General features: G+C 42.5%; 1 protein-coding gene across 2 annotated transcripts in view; it reads left to right on the forward strand.

The window, feature by feature from the left end:
* CRADD (CASP2 and RIPK1 domain containing adaptor with death domain) overlaps positions 1–16782 on the forward strand; it is a 74179-nt gene extending 57397 nt beyond the window's left edge. For both annotated transcript variants that reach the window (XM_042889477.1, XM_042889478.1), the window contains exon 3: positions 15051–16782. In XM_042889477.1, the coding sequence (XP_042745411.1) occupies positions 15051–15346 (296 nt within the window). In that variant the 3' untranslated portion in view covers positions 15347–16782. The remainder of the gene's footprint in view (positions 1–15050) is intronic.
* Positions 16783–18116: the final 1334 nt, after the last annotated feature.

Here is an 18116-nt window from a genome sequence, read left to right on the forward strand (position 1 = left end):
AAAAAAATGCATTTTCTAGAAGTAGGAGGGGATTTTTATTACAGAAAAGCTTGCAACACACCTTTGGCACAGCTGCTTCCACCCATCTGGACACAGGACTGCATGTTGGCTGGTGTGGGATATGTGACAGACAGCTGTGGCAGAGGATCAGCCATGGGCTTGAGGTACTTGCTTGTGAAAGCATCAGTTCCTTTGAGAAATGGTCATGACGACACCTGCATTCACAAAGAGAAGGCACCAAAGGCCCACAGTTGCTGTAGGCCAACCACCGGGGTGTCAGTGCTCTGACTGAGCCACATCAGCGACCTCCACTCAGCCCCAGTGCTGCTGGAGGGCAGCACTCCCTGCAAAGGCTGAGCAGCAGGGAGTGACCATTCCAGCACTTCAGTTCTGTACTTACGATGGCTTGGGACAATTTTTGGTTTGCATTTCTAGCACCTCGTAAATTAACCTCTCTGATTAAAACCGCGGAGACATAACGGATCTCCATCAGCATCTAAATATAGGCACCTTTCACGAGCAGGAAATCCAGCATGGATGAGCAGGATTGCTCCTCATCTGTGATCCCTTTGGATGCTTTTCCTGTTTGGCCTGTTTCGGCCCAGCTCTTTGGAGCTGTTTGAACTCTCTGACGGCAGTCTCTGCATACATAAATGGAGACACGCAGAGCCTTTTTCAGGAGCTGGGATTGCCAACTGTCTGTCTGTCCTTCCTTCATTAAAGACAATGAGGCCAGTCTCACTGGGAGTTTCCAGACAGTACAGTGTGGAAGCCACAAAATACAGTAGTTCAGATATAAGACTAGAAGGCTGTTGGTTTAGAGTTCCTGGAAAGCCTGGGATGGTGTACAAATGAGCTAATATCTAAAACATCTTCAAATATGTTTCTAAATCAAATGTTGCACAATTAATGCTTCAGAGGAATAAAAAGTGGAAACAGACTTGCTTTTCTGTGCAACAGGACAAGCGTGTCACATCTAGTGATTCCCATAGAAAAAATGTGAACTTCAAATAAAAGTCAAAACTGTGCTGTCAGTCTAACCAAGTGTATCAGATTGGGACAAACAGAGCTGCAGATTCTTGCATAAAAGCAGAGAAGTTCTGACCATCTCTTTCAGGCAGAGTTTTGTCTTTTCAAGGTCTTCTCTTTTAGACCCATAGGTATATTCATGCATTAATCAGACTTTTTCTTGGGGTCAGAGACGGATGAGCACCAGGGCTGTGCTGCAGATTGCTTCAGCTGCCTCCTGCTGTCCCTGCACGTAGCTCTGATCTTTTCTGATAGATATTCTCAAGCTGTGTTTCTTAATGAAACTGTCTTTGGAATAGCAGCTTGTGGGGTGACAGGGCTACATTTTTTTTTACAGTTGTGTATCTGAAACAATTTGATACGTTGCTTGAGATTGCTGCATTCAGTTCAATAGCTCCAAAGACACTTCTGTTCCCTACAGACAGCACGCTCCCGTGGCACATACAGATGGAGGCATCGTTTATTGACTGAGTTTCTCCAGTTGCATGTGGAAACAATTGCATGACACAAAGAATGGTATTAAAAATGGCTTGTGCTTTCCTTGCTTGGTTTACAGAAGAGAGAGGTCTGTTGAGTCAAATGCTTTGGACCTGGCTTTGGTTTCTCATGCTCATCCTGAAGCTCTTGTCTGCGGTTTCGCAATCCGTCTGTACAGAACTTCCTGAAAACACTCAGGCTCTTTGCAGTTTTCAGCTTGAGTATCCAAACTCACTCAACAGTTTTGGAAGTGAGTACCTTCATAAATCTTTAGGCTGTAAAATGTGCACAGCAAGACCTTCTCATGACATGCCTAAAGTGCTCAAACAATGTAAATACGGTATAAATACCACTAAATAATAGGTCTTGAAAAGCCTGAGTCAGAAATACTTTTATGTTCTTCTTGACCTCTTTCAAGTAGACAAGAAGGCCTCATTTTCAACATAAAAAAACTGAATGGAGATGTTTAAATAATTTAGTCCTGCATCTTCAGGACAGAACTCCTAGGCTTTATAATCACCTCAAAAAGCTGTGATCTACAAAACGAAGGAAAACCAAAGCATGAAAGCCAGATTTTCATCTGTTTCCTGCACTTGAACCTGTAAACTTTGCACATGACCCCCCTGCGCTTGTTATTAACATATTGATACACACTAAAGTGCAAATGGAAGGTCAGGTTAGGTAGCAGGGCTCTGTTGGTGTGGTTTGTTACGCAGCAAAGTTCAGTTTGTGCATGTTGATGTGGTGTGTCATATTCCTCAAATCAAAACCTGAAGACAGTTTCTCAGAACTTGTCAGCCTTGCATTTCAGAAACGTTTGGTTGTTCTCATTGCAGCTGGGAGGAGCCCATAGGCACAACTGAGTGTGGAGTGTGTGAGGTTCAAACTATTTCTCCTTGTCTGACTCCACAGTCAGTTAGAAAGGGCATTGCATCACGTATTTTGTTTATTAAAGTCAACCAACACCTAGCACTTAGATCTGAAGAAGAGAGGGAGAGAAAAATGTTCAGGTTTACTGTTCTGGCATGAAAATTGACAGCATTATAAAAAATCCTGATATCTTTATGAGTTTGTTTAACTAGAGAGATGTTTGCTTAAGAAAAATTTTTATTTCCATGGTTTAAGATTGCTTTTCCATTTTTACCTCTAGGAGGTAGATGTGATGTCAGCTGTTTTCAGCTGCTTAGCAAGTAAGAAACTCTTCTCGCTTGTTCCTAGCATGGCTTCAGATTTGGCTCCCCCAGGGATACAAGCATAGTTTGTATTTCTGCATCTCTGTGACAGAACAGAGTTGTTTAGTTCCTTGTTTCGCCTTTTGGTTTTGTTTCAGTCTCACTAAGATTAGCAGAGCTGCGTCAAATTCCCAAACCAAGTAAAATAAATCTTCTATGGTCTGTCTGATCTTCCAGCCCTTTCATTTCTGATGTTAAGACATTTTTATTTCTGATTTGCTATGCATAACAGCCAAAATGACTGAAATTTTGATTCTGAATCAAAATCTGACAGCTAGTAGACTATGAAACTGTGAGGGAGAACATTGCTCTGCGTGCACGAGACATGAAAGTTAATTGCTTAAGCACAAGATTTTTTTGGATGTTTAGGTTTGCTATATGAATTATCCCACTAATACTGGCATAAATCTTATATAAATATCTTAAGTAATACGAGTGTTTGCTTACAGCCTGTTTGATTTTGAATATGCTTCAGTTGCTTTGGCAAAATACTGTTCCTAAGAGAGAAAGAGCATGGCTACAGCTGTGAGTCATCTCATTACTTTCAGTACTGTCCTGGGACCCTCGATGAGCGCAGTTGGTCGGAGTGCTGCATCCCAGGGCAGGTACAACGTGTGCCAGCAAGCACATCCTGCCGGGTGTGAGATCAGCACTGAGGCAGAGGGGAAAGAAAGGCAAGAACTTGTAGTGCAGAGTGGTTTGTGCAGCAGGCTATACCTGCACTCCTACTTCTATTTCTCAAAGGGAGGCTTGCCAGTTCTCTAAAGTGAATTGCGGAAATTAAATCAAAAAAGGGATGAATTTGACTTGCAGATACCTCAGACTTTCATCTTTTTTTTTCTTTTTTTTTTTTTAATAAAAAGTTGGAAATGTTCATATACCTATATATACACACACAAATGTGTACACCCGCAGATGTGATCTCCCATTTGCCGTAGAGATAAATGAAAGTCCTCTGACTGTGACCCTTTAAAATTACTGTCCTATCAGTCAGCTGGAAATGCTTTCAGTCCAGCTGTGTCAAATAAGTCACGAGATTCCAGATTCATTTCTCCCAGATCTTTATGTGACTTGGCACCTGAGCAGGCTGTGGTGCTGAGCCCCATTATTTTGGGAACACCGGTACCTATGGAGCACCCGGCCACAGCTGAGCAGTGTGTTTTAGTACCAGTAACTGGTTTTCCTGGGGATTTTAAAATGTCAAAAACTCTACAAAAGTTCATGAGCCTTTAGGGAAAAAGGTTCTGTTGCAAGGAAAGGAGCAAAAAAGAAGCAGAAAGATCGAAGTCCATCTTGCTTATGGCAGTTGGTGAAGTCTTTCACACCTGTGCAAAATGTTTATAGAAAGACGCTCAGCTGACCCATTGGTAGCGTTTTGATTACTTGCTTTGCATGGGTGTAAATGATTAAGTGAAGTGCCAAGCAGTGGAGAATTCAGCATAATGATAGCACTGTTTTAGCTTGCTCTGCACAGCTTGTTCTATTAATATATGTGGTCAGGAAGGAACGCAGTCTCACTTTGCTAAAATCTGAAACTCAGTAAAGCATAATATGTGCAGTATTAATTTTGGTTTGACACCTGCCAGGCAAAGATCTTCATGAGCCAAAGGCATTCTTCTAAACGGAGTTCCATCTGTTGCACAGATCTTTGATTCTGATATTTCTGATTACTCAAGCCAAGGCAAAAAGAATAGCCAGCTTGATGAGAAATCTCTAAGTGGAATGAGCAGTTTTATCAGGGTTAAGTATAACGGCTTGTTGTCCTGTTTTGTTTAGGTTCCGTAAGGGAAAAATGTGTGACTAGTTGTGTTATATAACAGAACAGTCCTTCGTGTTGGCAGCGCTAGCTTTGTTGTTGCATGAGAGAAACATTTATAGCAAAGTCCAAGTGCGTGTTTTTATCTTTGAAATGCCTCAGCCTTTAGAAATATTCCTGTGAAGGAAAGTTGCTGGTAAAAAATTTACTCACTCGTTGTGGTTATCGGTAGATAAACATCCTGTGGGTCCTCCTATGGCTCTTACACACAGAGGAGCAACAGAATTAATGCGTGCCCCAGCTCCTTCAAAGACATTTGAAGTCAGCATTCAGGTAGTTTCTGTCAAAAGAAGTTATGTGCCAATCCCTCGACAAAAACTGTACGGTGAGTTTGTCACATAACTGACAAAATAATCATTAATTGCTCCAGCTGTCTTTGTTTTGCACTTAGAGTGGTGAGTTCTTCTGTCAGTGCTGCCCTGCCCACCTGGATAAACATTGGTTTCCATGAGAAGTCTGCTGCAGATACAAATGTGCCTTATGATCGTCATGACTTTGTACAACCAGCCACTGATTGTTAATTACTATTTGTGATAGTGCACAGAAGAGACTTGATTGAGAGAAATGATGGCTCTACATGGTTCAGACCCATAATTAATGGTTGAATGTGTTGTGAATATTATCAAAGTCCATTGAATTCACTCAGAACTGCCGAGCATTCAAAATTAAACAGAAATTCGCAGACATACTTTAGAATTTGATTTTCAGCATTATTTCTAGAGTTGACTCTTGGTGTGACTGATGGCATATAAACCAGGGACTCCTGTCTCTGCTCTGGCAGGCTATCAGATAGCTTTGTACTAGCACATAGTTGTACTTGGCTTCCAAAAGCATGGCCTTACCTGTTCTTTCCATGAAACTTTCCAAGGCATATTTGGAAAAATCTTTGGCCAAGATCTGAATGCTGACTATTTGTATTTATGCAGTTCTTCCAAGCTCAGGTGTTCCTCAGAATCTTCCCATTAACGGGATGTTTGTTTCTTCTTTCCTTAGTGCTGCATGCTGAACTTGTTAATGCAATTAATCGAGTCATAGAATCATAGAATCAAGAGTCATTGAATCATAGAGTCATTAAGGCTGGAAAAGACTTTTATGAACATCTCATCCAACCATCAGCCCATCCCCACCGTGCCCACTGACCGCGTCCCTCAGTGCCCCATCCACACAGTTCTTGAACACCTCCAGGCATGGTGACTCAGCCCTGCCCTGGGCAGCCTGTGCCACTGCAGCACCACTCTTTCAGAGAAGATATTTTTCCTAATGTTTAGCTGAAGTATCACTGCAAGGATGCTGTGGCTTCACTACTGTGTGTGTGGCTTATTTATGTACAACAATGTTCTATGTAAATGCATATAATAAATAAATGTAAATCCATATCAAGCAAATGTTATTTCCACTTCAGGTGCTAGAGCAGTAAGGTATAATGCTAAAACTGAAAAATCATGAAACACAGTATAATTCAGTCCAGTCCTGTCTGTAATGCTTAGGTGATCCTGCTTGAAAAGGGAGCAGGCGTTACAACCTTTTGTGTTTGTGCTTTCTTTGCACGGGAATTCTTTTCCTCTTACACATCGATATATGTCATTTAATTTATACAGTCAATTACGTGATTTCTCAGTGTGCAACAGCAGAGAATTACTGGGTAGGGTTGTAATTATTTAATTTTCACATGAAACAGAACAAAATCAGGGGTATTAGCTGCTGGAACTTGATCCCTGCTCTTCCTGATAGAAAGCAATTGAAAAGTGAAAAACAGATTAGCTTCAGCTCCTCAAACCCAGGGATTGCTTCCTGCAGCCTGAAGAGGGTGAAAGCATGGATTTATTTAGGGACTTCCCTGTCAATCTGTTTAACGTGGATTAAACAGGACTAATACTGAAGGCTAACAGTCTGCAGAAATCCGTGGAGGTACAAACATGTTAGACACATTACAAATAATAAATCCTGGAAAACCATGCAGCTACTGGAACTGAATAGTGAGAAAACAATTGAAACCTTTTGTCATGAATGTTTATGTTTCAGGTTTTCCTAGTCTGCTACCGCATCCACAGCTACTGTGCATCCGTTAGTAAGTGATAAAGAAAACATGAATTAGCTGCTGGTACTGAGCCATAATAGAAACATCTGCATTCTGGAATTGCCTGTAGATTTACAAAATTTTATGCCACCTTTTTTTCCTACTCTAATATCACAAGTTTATTTAATGTCACAAAGCACGACGCTTTACAGAGCTTGCAGATGAAGAGGTCACCAGTGAATGAAGATATATGTACCTTTATATTACTGTAGAAACACATAATCTCAGTGGGAAGGAGTTGAATTTGGTGCCAGGGGTGGGTAGGATCTTACTTGAGGGAGACTATTTAAAGTTGCTGTGGCTGGGATTATCACAGAATCGTGGCTGCATTTTTGTCTACACATTGACTGTCAGAGTTTTGGGTTCATATTTGTTTAAAAAACAACAGAGACCTTTCTGTTATGCAGCGCGTTTTAAAAACCAGCATGATGTGGAAGAACGCAGCCAATCTTTGTAACGAGCATTTACTTTCATTTTGATTAATGTCTGATAATTTAATTATGAGAAGTGGAAACGTAAATTACCGTAATAGAAGTACACTTAAGGGTAAGCGTGTTTTACGATCTCTAATTGCTGAGGTTGGTTTTAATCATACACATTCTGTATATTAATGACTGCATGTATTCATAAGATCAGAAAATACCCTCTTGCAGAAACTTTGAAAGTCTGCATCTGTGAAGCCTACCTATAGCATATACTCGGGTGAACATAAAATTCTCTGTCAAATTTGTTTTGCTGTAGCATAGTCAGTGCTTTCTGCCCTTGTATGTGCTTATAGTACAGACTCCATTCTGTAGTTTAGTCAGAGTATTTAAATGAAAAGGTTTCATTTTGATTACATTAGAGAAGATAGCATTTATTCTGGATTTATCCAGGCATTCTTAGGAAGGTAACTGGGCCTATTCTTCCTGCAAAGCTGCAGGGTTGTCATCACCAGGGTTTTCCTGTGTTGATACAACTCTATGGAAGAAGGGGGAGTTTCCAAGTGGAGATCAGCGCATTTTTGCCAGTCATCATTAAGTGATGTCCCCTGATACAGTGGAATGGGTTGAAAGAGGTAGGTGAGACTCTCAATAATGAGCAGAAAGCTACAGAGGAGGCAGCAAGCATTGGCAGATGGAACAACGACCACACTCTCCCACCATGACAGACAAACAGCTGGGCATGTGCTAAAAGCAGAAGTCAGTACATCTTCTCTGATGATCTTCTATTTTAGTCTTCCTCTGTAGATTATTTTAATCTGGGTGTATTAATTTTATATACAGAAATATCTGTAATGGGGTCAGATTTCCATGTTCAGGTACTGCAAGGTATGGTTCCATTTTTCTCATTCCCCGGTCCAACAGTTTTTGAAACTCACCGACATCAGGAAGCAGACCACAGTGGTTTGAAGAGTCTCTTCTGGATGGATTGCATGATCCATATTTACAGATTTATACAAAAAATACCTATATGATGATATATAGAAGATAAATATTTTTCCATATTCCACGGAGCATGATTATTTGAAGCCGTTGCATTTTACTGTGTTCCCTTCCCAGCCTTTGAATCAGTTTGATGTATAATTTGCAACAGCAAAAAGAAAAAATCAGCACCCAAATTATGCAGTATGAGTTGGTTTCTGGACAGTCTGCTTGTACTTTTTTTTTTACTCATCAGTGTTTTGAGCTGCTTTGTTGTGTTTGAATGGGTCTTGAATCAGGCCTTCTACAGTTCACAGCAACGAAATAATCTTAAAGTGATTCCTCAACATTTTCAATTCGCACAGGACAGAATAAGTGCTTCATTCTCCATGCAAGCCCACCAAATAAATCTAGCATGGTACATTCCATTCAGCACTCCCGTCATTCATTGCCAGAGGCTGGCTTAATGCTCATGAATTAGGATACGCTGTAAGAAGAGGGTAGGCATATGCCTTCCATTCTGCCTGTTAGGACAGGGATGAAAGAGAAGAACTGAACAAGAAAGCAGAAGAGCAGCCCCACAAAAGGAGGCCCACTATCACCTCCAATCCCCTTTTCTACAAATTGAGCCAACCCGCTCCCCGTGGATACCCAGCAGTTACCCTCTTTATTCCATCCTTCCCACCATGACCACTTTCATCATCTGGTCTTGGATTTTGTGAAGTACGTTACTTGCTAGGAGCCCTCAGGACTTATGATTTCCTCTTTCCCTGTCACCCAAGGTCTCTGATAGCTCATGGAGGGCTGCTGCTCTCCAAAATCTCAGATCCCTCTGTTATCAGCAGCCTTACACTCTCACCTTCCATTCAGGTTCTGCAGCCCCTCCTCAAAGCTCTTGAAAGCTTGTCCCAGCCTGATCCTCCAAGTGTTGTTCTGCTTCACGATCCAGTTCTGCTGTTATGCTCGGCCCAAGGGGATTACACTTTAAAGCAAATCGACATGATTATACGCAGGTTTTTTTGCTATTATGACACTTAGTCATTAAATGATTCCTGGAACATAAGGCACCTGCCAAAATACACAGCACACAGTCTGGCAACCATGACCAGACCTGCTCAGTCCTGGGTCGGCTGTTCTGACTAGTTGAACAAGTGCACTGCGTTTGGAGGGGGCTGGAGGGAAGCAGCGACTGCCACTAGTTCTTTCTTATGTATGTTTTCATAGAATCATAGAACCACAGAATGGGTTGATTTGGAAGGGACCTTAGTTAGTTCCATATTGCTGCCACAGGCACAGCTGTCACTAAATCAGGCTGCCCAGGGCCCTATCCAGCCCAGCCCTTAGCTGAAGTGCTCCACATGTGTCTGGCTGCTGGCACATGAGCTTTGGTGTTCTGTGGTGCCCTTGTCACTGGGAGTGCCCATCTTCTGTAACTTAGTTTCCTATTAACCAAAGCTGTGCTGTTCTCTTGTGAGGGCTGATATGTATACTTGTCTACCCTTAGTACCTTCTGAACCTGTTGGCCAGTTTGAAGAAACCTGCCTACTTGCAGCGGTAGAGAAGGGTGATTTCATCAGTAAGCCTCCAGAGAGGTCCTGTGAGGACTGGCTGAAGCAGGAGTCAATCAGCTATGGGACTCACACCTGGCTTTTTTTCGGCTTGTGCTTGTGGGACTGCTTGCTCCAGCTTTAACACTTCTCGGGGAAGAAGTGTACTCCAGATGCCAGAAAAGACGATTAAAGAGGACTCTGAAATGCTTGCTTTGAACTCTTTAGATATTATGAGTAGGATCTGGTAAGCGTGTAAAGAGAATAAAAAGGGCTAGGCAGTTGATTCAGATCACTGAAGGACTGTGCACCTACCAACAGGAGATGTGGAGGCCAGAAGCCTGCCTAAGAAATTATTCCTTTCTGCAGTCTCATTCCCAGCTGTGCAAGATTTGAAGCCCAGAATCACCTGCCTGTTTGTGAGGTGATAATACAAAAATAAGAGTGTTTGCCTAGTACTTTCAGCCAAGGATCTTGCATTTGATTTTATTGTGTCTAAGCATACCTTTCTTCCCAGGAGTTTTCTCTTTCTCCACCAGCCTCTGTTCTGGAGGCTGGGAAGTGTTCTTAACCCTTCACAGGGAAAATTTTCTATTTTTTACCGGAATTATTAATCAAGAGAAAGAGAACAAAGTAGAGCTTCATCATGCTGCTCAGCACTGGGATGTGCAGCTCAGAGAGACCTGGATTCCAGTCTCTTCCAGGACTGCTTCTGCTTTCTTATCCAGTGAGTGCACTTGGCCATTTTAACAGATAAAACACAGAGGCAGTGCTGGAAGCAGAGACCAGTTCCCAGAACATCCTTTCCCAAGGGGCAGCTTTAACCAGCAGTTACAGATAACAGGTGGGCCCAGTTATCCCTAACTCTGTCCATAACTGCCTATGGAGTTGTCCTCCAGGATTAGGTGGCAGCTGATTGGGACTTTTTCAGCATTTTGGATTCAGGCACATCATTTCCATCAAAGTACTTCTTACAAAACAGATAGCAAAAACCAGTAAAATGAATTGACTGCATGAGGGAGAAGGATCTTTGAAACTCTTAACAGATGCTTTTGGTCACACACAGAGAAGTCATATTTACACAGAAAAGAGTCATTCAGACAAAAGCACTTTAGGTTCTGAGGAATCAGCTGGGCACTTTGCAGATCACCCAAAAACACCTCAGTGCTTATTACTGCTGTGTCCCATGCTAGAACCAAGCTTGTTTGCTCCCTTATTCAAAGCTCACTTTGCTGGACTTTGTGTTACATCCTCTCACTTCTACCAAGGGGGGCTGAGCTGGGGTGAGTTTCTTTTTCCATCTCCCTGATTGCTACAGCATCCTGGAGTTTTGTGCTTGAAACTGGGAATGTCTCAAAGAAAACTGAATGCCAAAGTGGGACCCGGATGCTTTTGCCCCAAACATATTTTTGGTATCTGGGTTGCTCTGTTTTGTTTGGTCCCTGTCTGTGATAATTTCTATTTATATCCAGATCTGTTTCCTGTCCACACTCACTAGCATGGCTATGTCTCCCACTTTGAGCCACGGTCCAGAAGCACGCAGGCTGGTAGTTGTCAATGTTTTCTTTTTGTTTTCAGCTGGGATGGCTAGGATTAAGGTTGCGGGTAAATGATCTTCCTTGACCAGCTAGAGCCAGTGGCAAGGAGCAGGTGGAGAAGGGGAGAAGCCCTTCCCTTTGTGCTGCAGCTTTGAACAGGAGGAGCCATAGTTCTTTCTCTGGGTCAGTTCCAACTCCAAATCCAGGGTGGAGAGCATCCTCCCTGCTTTCAGCCCTGAGAAAAGGAATTTTTGTGGTCCCAGTGCTGCTCCAGCAATCTGGCATTAGAGCAGCCCTGCCCCAAGTCAACGTGCTCCCCAGCATAGAGCTGTCAGCTTGCCATTTCTCAGGGGCTTGGTGGTTTCGGTGTGAGCAGTGAAAGTTGGACTCTTAATCTCCACAGCATGCAGCCATGACACTTCACAGAACAGACTATGTCCACAGCTGTTGTGGTCTTTCACTTAGCCTGCTCTCTGGAGGTAGAAACACCGCAAATGGTCTTTTCTGTAATACCCATCAGCACCTTCCAGGTCCTCCTGTGAAATACAGCTCACACCACTATAGCAAAATAATGAGCAGGCAGCCCAGTGGCACCTTGGGTGCAAGTCAGGTCACCCTCCATAAGTCCCACTTCTCCCCATTTCCAATGATGCAGTATGCATTTCACAAGCCTGTATCTATCTTAAACACAGACATCTTCATATTGGATCCACCTAAAGCTAGAAAAGCTTCATATCTTTGCAAATTTAGGTCTTAGTTTCCTGAATGTATATTTCAAATGCAGTCAGAGCATCTGCATAATTGGAACTTATACTGTAATCTTGCTACCTCGTTCAGCCTGTTCTGACCAGTGCAGATTGTAAGCGGGGGTCTGCAGTAAAAATAACCAAAACAAGCTGTCTTTAATGTTTTTGCAATGTGTTCAAAGCAGCTTGGTTGCTGCGGACAGAAAAAGCATTTCCCTTTTACCTGAAATGCCCTTGTGTTTATTAAATTAAGAGTGTTATTAATCGTAGATCATATCCAAACCTTTATATTATTTTACATTTGTCATAACTAAATGATCTCACTAAATATTTCTGTATACCTCTAAATAATGTTGCCTGTCATGTAATACTTGTCTTGGTTTTTTCTCAGTGAGAAGTGAGCTGAAAAAGAGCTATCACAAAAAATAAAATGGGACTAAAGTAACAGGCCTTTGTATTAAATTTAACATTTGGCTCCTGTCCCAGAATTTCCTGCATCCATATTGGAATCAGATGCTAGCCCAAGATGAAAAGATTTCCTGGATGGGTTTTATTCTTATTCTTATTAAAGGGCTGATAACAGGCTGAAGGCAAGATACTTGTTGTAGTAAAAAAATCTGCCTGATATCAAAGGCTGGATGGACAAGCTGACATATATTGTTGTTAGGCCTCCCTGCTTGATCACATTTCAGTACAATAAAATCATTCTGCTAGTGAACACGAGATGTAAAAATCTCAATGTGAGAGCAAAAATCTTGGGCTGGCAGGTCCTCCTCCTGGGCACAGAGTTCTTGCTTAGTATCTGAGACAGTACGTGGGTTCAATAGCAAGAAGTACTGTTTGCTGCAGTGCAGGGTAGCTGTCTTTATTGTAAATCGTACTTAATATCAAATACGTGCGTTCACTTTTGTGTTCATGACACGCACTCAGTGGTCTCGATGTGCCCATGGAACTGGCATTGTGTGTAATGGTGGTGCTGCTCTTCCTTCTTCGGGAGAGTTGTGCTGGGGTGACAGGCTGCGGAGGCTCCTTTGCCACTGCTGACGTCGACAACAAAATGTACAGCCTGCATGCCACAGAGCCTTTGCCTTTGCAGATGCGTTCTTGGGAGGAGGTGAGCTCTGTCTTGGGTGTTCTTGAGCTCTGTGATGAGGGCTGGAGCCACTGACCTGACACAAACCCTTCTGTCTCAGAAGCCGCTGAAGCTGAAAGGTGGTCTGGACATTCAGCCTTTGCTATTGTAGCTGGGACCTGTGCAAGAAAGCTGTGTGACCTGTGTCCTACCCAAAAACCAGCCACTGTCCCAGTTCCTTTGGCAGCCAGGAGATGAGAGGCCTTAGTGCTGCGGTTTAACCCTGCAGGCAGCTCAGCACCACCCAGCCACTCACGCACACTCCCCAGGTGGAATGGGGGGGAGAATTGGAAAGGGAAAACTGCAGAAACCCGTGGACCTGAGATAAAGACAGTTTTCTGGGTAAAACAAAAGCCGTGTACGTAAGTGAAGCAAAGCGAGTAACTCATTCCTTGCTTCCCATCACCAGGCAGTGTTCAACCACTTCCAGGAAAGCAGGATTCATCATGCATAATAGTTTCTTGGGAAGACAAGCGCCATCACTCTGAAAATCCACCCCTTCCTCCTTCATTCCCCTGGCTTTTATTGCTGTCCATGATGCTGTATGGTATGGGACATCCCTTTCATCAGTCTGGGTCAGCTGTCCCGGTTCTGTCTCTTCCCACCCCTTGCTGCCAGGGCAGCACGAGGAGCTGAAAAGTCCTTAGCTCTGTGCATGCACTGCTCCACAGCAGTGGAAACATCCATGTGTTATCAACACTATTTTCATCAAAAATCCCAAACGCAGCATCACGTGAACATCTAGGAAAAAAAAAATATCTCTATTCCAGCCAAAACCGTGACACCTAGGTGCTCTCCAGAAAGCAATTTTGCCTTTACTCAAAACAGCTCCATACAACACTCATGTGTGATTGGCCTTCAGCGGTACGAATGGTCACAGGCTCTGGGTATTCTATGCAAAAACAATTATTTTGTTTTCAGACAGTGGAGTAGTGCTTTCTAGTGTTGCTCTTCTGCTGTGGCAGAGACTGTGAGCAGGGTATTGGAGCTATAAATTAGATTTTGCAAAGCAGCTCTTCTGGAGGGAGGCTGCTGTTTCAGATTGGCAGGCTATAATTAGCATTTTCCTGAGGTTATTTTTGCTCTGTTTTGACGCAGTATCTTCAGTGACAAGAGTAGAGTAGCAATTGCAGCTTGCATTGACCCTTCATTACAGCTTGTGATCTCAAAAGGTATCAGTGAATATGTTTTGCAGATATGCTGCTTTTCTAGATACACCTTTTTAAAGCGACTGGTCTGTGGTTTGAATTTACAGGCAGAGAACTGTTTCACCAGCACTGGGCGTTTACAGCATCGACGTCAACATGTGAGCTTATACTCAGTGCTCCTATTATAGTCAACGGAGAGAAATGTGCGTTTTTAGAGGAGTAATTCATCTAGTCTATTTTAAACATCTTCTTTCAAATATACAAATTGTATTCTAGAAGAGCCTATTTCTCTCCTCAGCAGTAATTAATCCTAGCACTGTTAGGGTTTATTCAAAGAAAAGAAAAGCCCCCAAAGCTGGCCATCCAAAGATGATTTTGCTATATATGACAGCAAACAAAGGATAAGCAGCATCCTAGGAGACTGAAGACTTTCTGGTAACTAAGGAATCAGTTATTTCTGATGTGTATCAACAGAGAGACAGGACCGAAGTGATAAGTTATTATTGGTCCTATATGTGTCGTTGTCATACTTGTACAGCAAGACTGATTTTCAGAATGTGCTGACTGCTGGAATCATGTTCCTTTAAAACCTTTCTTGTTCACTCTCCCAAAATCTATAATTACTTTTGAAAGTTCTGGCTTGAGAGTAGAATTCTGATATCTGGATTATTGGCATTCAGAAGCTCCAGGCTCTCTAATAAGGTCCATTGAGCATTAGTTTTCCTCTAATTAATCTTGTATTTGATTATGTAATTCATTTTTCCGGTTGAGTGTCCTTGCTGTTTCTCTAATTAATAAATTATTTCACCTCAGCTTTGCTTATTCTCTCCTTGTCAAGGTTCTGCATTAATATTTGCAGCATTGCCTAGTGACGTGTGTTTGCATTTTCTTTCTTTTTTTTACAGATGCAATCGAAATTGCCCCATGTATTTTGAAGAGTTCACCAACAGATCGACAGATGAACAAGCTTGCAAAGAGACTGGGACCCGAATGGGAGCATATTGTTCTGTGCTTGGGTTTGTCCCATACTGACATCTATCGATGTAAAGTCAATCACCCTCACAACGTTCAGTCACAGATAGTAGCTGCATTTGTGCTGTGGAGACAGCGCTTTGGGAAAAATGCAACAATCCAAAGTCTGCAAGCCAGTCTGATGGCAGAAGAAGTGGATCCTTCTGTGATGCAGTACATGCTTGAGTAAAGCCTTGCCATTCATTGGGAGCTTTCAAGTACTTTGCTAAATTAAGTACATCGCTGAGACGAGTCGAAGATCTGGTGCATCAAACTGGCAAAACCGGGGTTGAGAACTGTGATTTTGTTAAGTTTCTACATTTCAGTTTTCTGTGGCACCTTGTGACTTGTAATTCTTTTCATGCCAGGTTTCTTTTTAGCAGGCATTAGAAAATGGATCACTCTTTCCTCTTTCTTTGCTCTTGTACTATTCCAGTGGGGATATAGGGTGACACTTAAAGTCCTTGCACACAGGAGGCCCTGCAGTCAGTTCAGCAAGGTTTCCCATTTCACTGTGGAGGCAACACTTGATTTAACCTGTTTTCTGCAGTATGGACTAAGAACCTTTTTTACTGCTGTTCCATGCTAATTCCCCGATATCCCAGTAAGAAATGAGAATAATCACTGTTACTAATGCAATGATTATACAGCAGTTACTACAGGTGACCCGTTTCACATGGGTCACAGTCTTAGCACGTATCATTTCTTGCTCGGGTAGATGGCTGCCACCTTACTCTACCTTTTAAACTGGCCCTAAGAGGGAGTAACAGGAACCTGGTGTGCTCGTGAGGTCTTTTCCCATTATAGTTTAATAGGTGTAGGTTTCTCCAAGGAGGCAGACACTGTGTAAGTGTGGGTGGGGAATTCTCTGGGAAGATATGCAGCAGGAAAGTGACCAGAGAATAGGCAGGGAAGGTGCCTAAGAAATGAGATGACTTCTAAGTTTCCCATCTTTGTCTCAGCTAGAAAACTGGAAGACAAACGGATGTCTGCTGAGTCTTTGTGCTATAGCATGTGTGCGAAGGCAACAGAAGCAACCAGCTGCTCTTAGAGACCTGATGGCAAAAGGCTAAATACATGTTAATTCTTTATAGGCACTTTACTGTACTGTAAATGAGGAACAGTGTTTGAGTGCAGGGTTTCCAGGTCTATTTATGAGCAAGTTCTGGTAGACCATTTCATCTATACAGAGTCATTGCCAAATAACTTCCCATCCTACAGGATCTGCTCCATATAATTTAACAGCTTAACAGGCTTGTCAGAAATCTTTACTAGAGAAAGAATGAGCTTTATTGCCTTTTTTTCTTTTTTAATTCTTCCTCTACTGTGATTTTTGAAGCCATTTCCCAAAGATGGGAAATTAGGAAGAACAAAGACATTTTCAGGAGACATTGTCTGCCTTGCTTTTCAGAATCATGAAGAGAGAAAACATGTCCTGGCAATTCCTGCAGGTCCTGAAGTGATCTGGTAGTAGTCTTCTGCATACAGTTTTCACCTTCAGTAAATCATGATCCTGTTATACCTCATTTGGATCTTAATTAATCATATCCTATCACAGCTATTTACAGAGTCTAAGTCTATCAACAAGTCCGAAATAAACAGTTTAAATCGATTTAGGCCATGTTACTTATTTTACTAGTTTGTGATGCTTTCATGCCAGCATAACTTTTTGTTGAAAAACTCCTAGAGGTATGCAAAGACATTTGGCAAATTCACATAGACACGGTGCAAAGAAAGGAGTGTGAGGACTGTGAACCTGTTCTGCCATGAGATGAGCACCAGTGTGACGTGGAAGAGGGGCAGAGCGGCGTCCCTGGCAGCAACTTGGAGGGAGATGTGGAGCGGGACGAAGTACAGAAAGCATGGCTTACAGGAGGAATGCAGCTGACGTGTGCGACTGACATCAATGGAAGGACCTTGTCTTGTTCTGAGCTGGCATGGGCCAAGTCTGAACACAGACTGGTGGCGCGTGGAGCCATCCCCAGTTAGCCCAGCCTGAATGCAGCCAGTCCTGCAGTGAATCAGTAGGATGGGTGGCACACTCACAGGGTCCTGCTCCTTACTTCTCCGCATGAACTTTGGATTTTACGTTTTTCTTTTATAAGGCCAATGTCAGATTATACATAACTATATTTACAGCATTTTAAAGAAAAGAGCTTGGAACAGGTACGAAGTCTCATGCCAGAGAAGCCTTCCTAACCAGTCAGGTATCCTGACAAAGCACCTAATTCATAATTTATAGCTGCTTTTACGTTCCCAGGCCCAAAATTAATGCTGTAATACTTGAGCTGCAAATACTGAAGGGAGAGGTTTACTTGTTTTATGAGACTTTTTCCATTGCTGTTATTTTTAAATTCATGGAAATGTTTCTATTAGACTCTTCAGTTTTATTAAGGCTTGTTTTTGCACCACACAAATACAGGGACACATTAAACTTGACAGTAGTATTCCTTTAACCCAGTGGATTTTTCCATCTACTTAAAAATATTTTTCTTCTGTATGTAATGCTTTATTTTACACGAGGATGTAATTAAGACAATTTAATTCTTCAGATGTAAAGCAACGCCTCTTATTCTCTCTTAGCACAGCCAAGAGATCTTAAAATGTTTATTCTTCTCTGGCTAATTTGGGAGCAAATGTTACTTGTTTAAATGTCACTCTGAAGCAAGCCTGCACTCGAGCATTGTTCAGGGGGAGGCAGCTCCGTCAGCGAGTGTCCCCATCTCTGCCTTCACACTTTGGGTGACAATCCAGGGCTGGTAGGGGCTGCTCCCTGCCCCAGGGACAGTGATGGGAACAGCCCCCACAGAGGTCATCTTGCCTGGTGGCAGTTCAAGTGTTTTCAACTGTGTTCTGGTTTCTGAGCTGAAGCCAAAAAAGGCTTTTGAGCGTGACTGGTGTGATTGCTCTGTACTTGTTTGCAGCAGTGTTTAGGTGCCCTGAGAGAGGAAAGCAAAGGT

Source organism: Lagopus leucura, unplaced genomic scaffold, assembly GCF_019238085.1.
Source record: "Lagopus leucura isolate 7727_CA_CO unplaced genomic scaffold, USGS_WTPT01 Super-Scaffold_100159, whole genome shotgun sequence".
NCBI classification, from domain to species: Eukaryota; Metazoa; Chordata; class Aves; order Galliformes; family Phasianidae; genus Lagopus; species Lagopus leucura.